Source organism: Mus caroli, chromosome 2 (assembly GCF_900094665.2).
Source record: "Mus caroli chromosome 2, CAROLI_EIJ_v1.1, whole genome shotgun sequence".
Lineage (NCBI taxonomy): Eukaryota > Metazoa > Chordata > Mammalia > Rodentia > Muridae > Mus > Mus caroli.
Window position 1 is genome coordinate 152,618,478 of NC_034571.1, and position 6,438 is coordinate 152,624,915.

Below are 6,438 nucleotides of genomic sequence, written 5' to 3' on the forward strand. Positions count from 1 at the left end.
CCAGAATTGGATGGTCAGGAGTATGTTGTGGAATTTGACTTTCCTGGGAAGGACTCAATCAGATACTATAACAAAGTCCCAGTTGAGAAACGAGTAAGTTCATGTGGCCTGTGCTTCTTTCTCTAGCTTGCTCTTTTTACATGTTTGTTTATTCAGCAAATATTTTTTGAGGGCTTTTGTATGTTCTGCATTTTGATGAGCTCTAGTAAAATTGATATCAAAGAAAGAAGAGAGATACTATTTGGTCTATGGTGTGCCTCATTTCAAGCCTGCCCTGCAACCTCTGCTACATTGCTGGGAGCCTGTGGCCATCTCTGGAAGCAGTTTATTGCAGAGTTATTAGCCTTTACAGCAAACTCAATGTTGTGATTGAAGCACATCACAGCCTCTCCTGATCATGTTGTGCACTTGTTATCTTGTGCCTTTTCTTAGCCCCAGGCCAAGTCCCAACTGAATAAAATGGTAATCTTTCAGTTCTCAGTCTCAGAGCTCATCTCTGTAGACCCATGAGATAGACATAGAGGTACCTACTACTTTCACCCATTCCATAACAGTGGGTACCAGTTCAATCGAGTAACTAGGGTAAGCATAGGTTGGCTATAAGGGAGTGTTTTGTTCTTAGGAAGTAGATGCCAGGATGTTTGATGCTAACATTCTGTTTGAGTCACAATATATACCACAAATGGCTGAGAACTGATACTTAGGTATTTATGTAAATTTATATATGCAGAACAAGAATTTGGCTATAATATATAAAGGTTGTCTTTCTGCCTTTTCTCTTTTTTGAAAGTTATTGTGAGTTTGAAATTATTTCTAAAAAATTTTAAAATAATAATTGGACTTGTTTTAGGTTTTTAAAAACTTACAACTGTTTATGGAGAACAAGCAGCCTGAGGACGATCTTTTTGATCGACTTAATGTGAGTAAACATAGGACACTAGGCTAAAGTCCAAGCTCAAGAGTTGTCAAAGGGCATTTGGACTGTCCATTCAGTCTAGATTGTCCAGTGACATTCTACGTATCCTTCCTCCCCTGGGGCACTCAGTCATCTGTAACCAGCAGCAGACCCTCCCTCCTCCCCCTCCACACCCTGTGGTGGTGCTGTGGATTACTAGCAAAGCCACAAGGCAGAGGAGCTGAGCTTTCCAGGTATCTTCCCTGTTCCTTTCATCCTTTCATGAGACACCCAGCTGCCTTTGCTACAGACGTAAACTAAGACTTTCACTTGCTTTCTTTACTGGGAGAGATATTTATAAGAAAGAAAAAAATTGTTGTTTTCAACTAAAGATTAAAGTACTTTATAGAAAGGCACTATGCAATCCTGTATTCTGGAATTATTTTCCCTCTTTGCTAACTTCCTCTGTGAAGGACAGGACAGGATGGTGGCAGCACTGGCACAATGACTCCTAGTATTCACTGGAAGGGAAAGGGTGCTTTGGTGTTTACCTCAGTTTCAATATCCTCTTTGTTGTCTTGTTTAATGCAGACTGGTATTCTAAATAAACATCTTCAGGATCTCATGGAAGGCTTGACTGCCAAGGTGTTCCGTACCTACAATGCCTCTATCACACTACAGCAGCAGCTTAAAGAGCTCACAGCCCGTGAGTAACACTCTGTGTGGTTGTCCTTGGGATGGTGCCGTCTCCTTCTCTTCATTCTTTCCCGCCAACCTCTTGAAGAGGCTTTGCTGTCTAAGCAAAACCAAGGCCTTACTTCCCACTGCTGCTGCAAACTCTAGATTAATCTCATAGACTACTAACAAGAGCTTTGCATCTGGTCTAAAAATTTTTATGTTTTATCTGTGTTACTTACAAGCTCATAGGGTATAGACAGTGGTGTTAAATTGGGGAGAATAGAGTTGTCATGGTTACCAGAAAAATGTAGTAGTAAATCTTTTTCTTTTTTTCTTTTTGGTCTTCATAATAGTATGTAATAATTACCTCTGGGACCTTAGAACTTCTTTTCCTCTCCATTTAAAACAAACTCTCACACTGTAGCTAAAAGCTGGCCACAATTCATTATGTGATCCAAGCTAGTGAACCTTCTGCTTCAGCCTCCCCACAGCTGAGACTGTAGGCAAGAGCCACCCTTCCTGGCTCCTGCCACTTGAATTTTCACTGTCTTCTATAAATGTATCAAATGGTCTTAGAAGAGCCACAGATGGAAAGCTGGAGATCAGTAATTCGGATTGGTTTAAACAGTGGCTAGAAAGCCTGGATGTGTTGGTGGCAGCCCAGCGCTGGGAAGCAGAGGCAAACAAGTTTCTTGAGTTTGAAGCTAGCCTGGTCTCTAGATCAAGTTCACGGACCCCGTCTTAAAAGAGCACCTCACCCCCAGTCCTACCCCTCCACAAAAAAGAAAGAAAGCAAGTCAGATCCCTAGAACTAGAGTAATAGATGGTTGTGAGCCACCGCAGGAGTTGTAGAAACCAAACCCAGGTCCTCTGCATGAGCAGCAAGTATTTTTTAACCACTGAGCCTTCTCTGCAGTCAGTCCCTGCAGTATAGCTTAGGATCCCTTCATCTCATTCTCCTATAATCATTTCTTCTAGTACAGCTACAGCATTTGCTGCAGGCTACATCTGGCAGGTAAGTGGAAGACAGGGAATAAGAAAAGCAGTATAAAGGTCTGAGGGTTTTGGGTTTTTGTTTTTTGTTTTGTTTGTTTAAAGATTTATTTGTTTTATGTGGGTACACTGTCACTGTCTTCAGACATACCAGAAGAGGATATTGGATTCCATTACAGATGATTATGTACCACTGTGTGGTTGCTGGGAATTGCACGCACAACCATCTGGAAAGCAGTCAGTGCTCTTAACAGCTGAGCCACCTCTCCAGGCCCAAGAAACAAAACCAAAAATAGAGATTTCCCTGTAATATAGACAAGCTGGACAGTAGTTATAGCTACTCAGGAACTTAGCAGTTTAGAGACCACCTGGACACAAAATCCAGTAAGGGTAAAGAAAAATAAAAGAGAGGCTCAGAATTCCTCCTGTGACAGAAACTCATTCAGGCTTATGTAGAGATTTACTGCCTTTGACTCAAATGTTGACCTTGAAACTTGGTTATGATAAACTGAAGGTCTGTAAAAACATCAGAGATGAAATTCCTAGAGTACATTTCATGTGTATATTCTTGGTATACAAATTGACCCTGTTACTATTATTTATTTCTTTGTAGCTGATGAGAATGTACCAGCGAAGATTCTATCTTATAACCGTGCCAATCGAGCTGTTGCAATTCTTTGTAACCACCAGAGGGCGCCACCAAAGACCTTTGAGAAGTCAATGATGAACTTGCAGTCTAAGGTATGGTGGGTCCAAAGGTAGGGTAGCAAAGGGAGTCCATGTGTGATATCTTCTGACAAGGAGAGGCTTCTGGAATCTGACCTAGTATGGCCTGGGATAATCTTTAGAAAGATTTTTTCAACAGATGGAAATAATTTGATAGTCTCATAGTTTGTTTTTTTCCTAAAACATTTGTGCTGGAGACACAAGTTCTCTATGAGCAACTTTCTGTTTTGAAGTGCTAACTTTGACATACCACTGAATTGCTAGTTGTTGTCCTTGTTATACTTAAGGAAAATGGAAATCTTCGTGGTAGAATGCTTGCCTTGTGTGCAGCATGCTCTGGGCTCCATCCCTAGCATGACAAAAATAAAGTCTCAGTGATCTGGCTAGGAAACATGACAGGAAGATACACCTCAGTGGCAGAACCACCTTTGTTTGTCTACCATACGTGAAAGCCTGGGCTTGATCCCCAAAGCAGAAGCAGGGGAAGGGAGAGGAATCCTGTTACATTGTTTGAAGTTGGTAAAGCAATGGCATTTAATTCGCTCCTGATCCTAGAACAACTATTTAAATCGGTTGAGGTGTGTCAGATATGACTGTGTCAGGGTCGCACCCTATTGGGAGAGACTGATACGAGAACAAGTTGTTGCTCCTCTCTCAGCATTGGCTGCTTAACTATGCATTTAAATCCACAGTGAACATGTTAAAACAGACACACAGGGTTACAATGGAAAACATTTAATACACACAGTCTGTGGCATAGGAATAAGTATCCTCATTTAAGATCTTGAGGTGGTCCTAACAATTATAAAGTTTAAGACAGGGGTAATAAAAGTGACATTTCCAGAGTTCTGCAACACTGCAGTGCATAACAGGAAAGTATTCACCATCTGTTGGCAATAGTCACAGGACAAGTTAGTTCTCTGGATTCTTGCTCTCAGTTAAAGAGGAAATAATGTCAACTAGAGAGTAGCCAAAGTACAGATGCACTTTTTTTTATCCAAATTTATAGAATTCTATACTTGGACAATTTACTTTTAGAAACTGCTTTGCAGTGAAACATAACACATATTTTCAGGCTCAGAATATTCTCCTATTGAGGTTTCTACAAGATGAGAACACAGGCATAATGTACATTAATCTAAAGCTACAACCTAGAGACTTTTGATACCCCTGGCCCGAAAGGATCTCCAGATCCACAGGGAATGAATCTCAAATCTGCACCTAAGGTCAGCAAAGGATGGCGGTCAGCAAGCTAAGAGCCCCACAGACTGCCTGTTTGAGCATGTGCCTTTGCTCTGCCCTGTTAGATGGAGGTCCTCTGATACCGCTTACTTTCCTCATGTGTTGTCATTCCAAGCCCAGAATAAATAAAGTATGAGTGCCAGGTGCTGTTTACACAGTTCAGGAGACCCTTCCTGGAGAATGAGGAGGTCATTTGTTGCTCTCATTCTGAAACCACTGTTTGAGCAGCTCAGGCTGCCTGCCAAAGAAGCCCTCCAAGTGTAGGAACCTTCTCCAGTGTGCCCACAAAGTAAACACACGCCCAGTTGCCTAGTCAGTCAATGGAGTCTTTGAGAGAATTTGACATAGCTTGCCAGTTTAGCATTCACAGAAATGGTTAAGACTGTGATTTGCTGTATTTCTAGTCTAAGAAGCCTCTGCCTACTTGTGGCTCCAATGCTTTTGTGTGCAAAGTCAGTTCTAGTGCCTTTGAACAACATAGATAGTAGAAGGAAGCCACTAACAGTAAACATTTAACGATTCTCTTACAATGGTGAATTGTTTCTAATCTTGGGCTGCATTTTATGTGGGTCCCCCACCCCCACCCCCACCCCCCGGCAGGGTAGAGGGTGGCAATGGGTGTGGTGTTTTTCTAACAAATTCTAGGCTCAGTCAACAACATCCCAATGTGTGTAAGTCAACACGTATTTACTCTGGGATATTCTCCTGACCTCATAGGTCGGCAGGGTGATTATAGGGATGGGATTCTTTGGAATCCAGCAGCACATTAGCTCCAATTTCGTCATATTGCTGTTTCTAAGCAACACCCAAAGCAGAATTTAGGTTTTGTGGGTTCAACAAGTAGGAAAGGATGATGGAATTATTTTGTCTCTTCCTTGTAGATATGGATTCCACAAGATTTCCTTTGTGGAGGGAAAACTTCAATTGATGCTTATTGAATGATGACTAATTTCCTTCTCTCTTTAGGCTTCTTTACTTTCTAAAATAGTAAGCCAAGTTGAAGCAATTCCTCATTGATGTCTACTTGCCAGTTTATAATTTCCTGTGATATCCTCTTTAGTATATCCTTTCCCAAACCTGGCAATTGTTTCCCAGATTTGGCAGGCTTGCTTAGTAGATGTGTGTATCTCCTATGGTAGTCTCAGAAGGAATGCTAAAGGCCTAGAGTGGTGGCCCACGCCTATAATCCCAGCATTTGAGAGTCAGGGACAGGAAGATCACTGAGTTTAAGGCCAGCTTAGTCTACAGAGTGAGTTCTAGTCTCTTTCTTCATTCCTTCCTTCCTTCCTTCCTTCCTTTTTTTTTTTTTTTTGGGAAACAGGGTTTCTCTGTGTAGCCCTGGCTGTCCTGGAACTCACTCTGTAGACCAGGCTGGCCTGGAACTCAGAAATCCATCTGCCTTTGCCTCCCAAGTGCTGGGATTAAAGGTGTGCATCACCGACTCCAGTCTCTTTCTAATGAACTAACTAACTAACTCATAAACAAACAAAAGAATACTAAAGCCTGGCATAGGATTCATTTGAAAATCTGGGTCCTCCTCTGTTTTCTAAAGCCAGAGTGTTTTCCTGAAAGAGTACAACCAGATTTCCAGGTTATTCTACAGAACCTTATATTGTTTAAAGTTCACCGAAGAACATAAATGTGCAGCAGACAGCAGCTGGATTGTTTTCTGCAGTCACTGCCCATCATTTTCATAAAGCCCTTTTGTACTAGGAAACACTACAGCTCCCAGTTTTACGTTCTCAGATGAAGCTCCTTTCCCTCTCCAGGTCATTTTATTCCTAACTGCACTGCCGTTTTTCTCTGTCTAGATTGATGCCAAGAAAGACCAGTTAGCAGATGCTCGAAGGGACCTGAAAAGTGCTAAGGCTGATGCCAAAGTCATGAAGGATGCAAAGACCAAG

General features: G+C 41.7%; 1 protein-coding gene across 1 annotated transcript in view; it reads left to right on the forward strand.

Moving 5' to 3' along the window:
* Nucleotides 1-6,438, forward strand: part of Top1 (DNA topoisomerase I) — a gene marked incomplete at its 3' end in the record, with an annotated part of 78,471 nt that extends 72,033 nt beyond the window's left edge. Inside the window, exons 13-17 of the mRNA XM_029468575.1 lie at nt 5-93; nt 851-919; nt 1,487-1,601; nt 3,180-3,307; nt 6,346-6,438. Coding sequence (XP_029324435.1) covers nt 5-93; nt 851-919; nt 1,487-1,601; nt 3,180-3,307; nt 6,346-6,438 — 494 coding nt within the window. The remainder of the gene's footprint in view (nt 1-4; nt 94-850; nt 920-1,486; nt 1,602-3,179; nt 3,308-6,345) is intronic.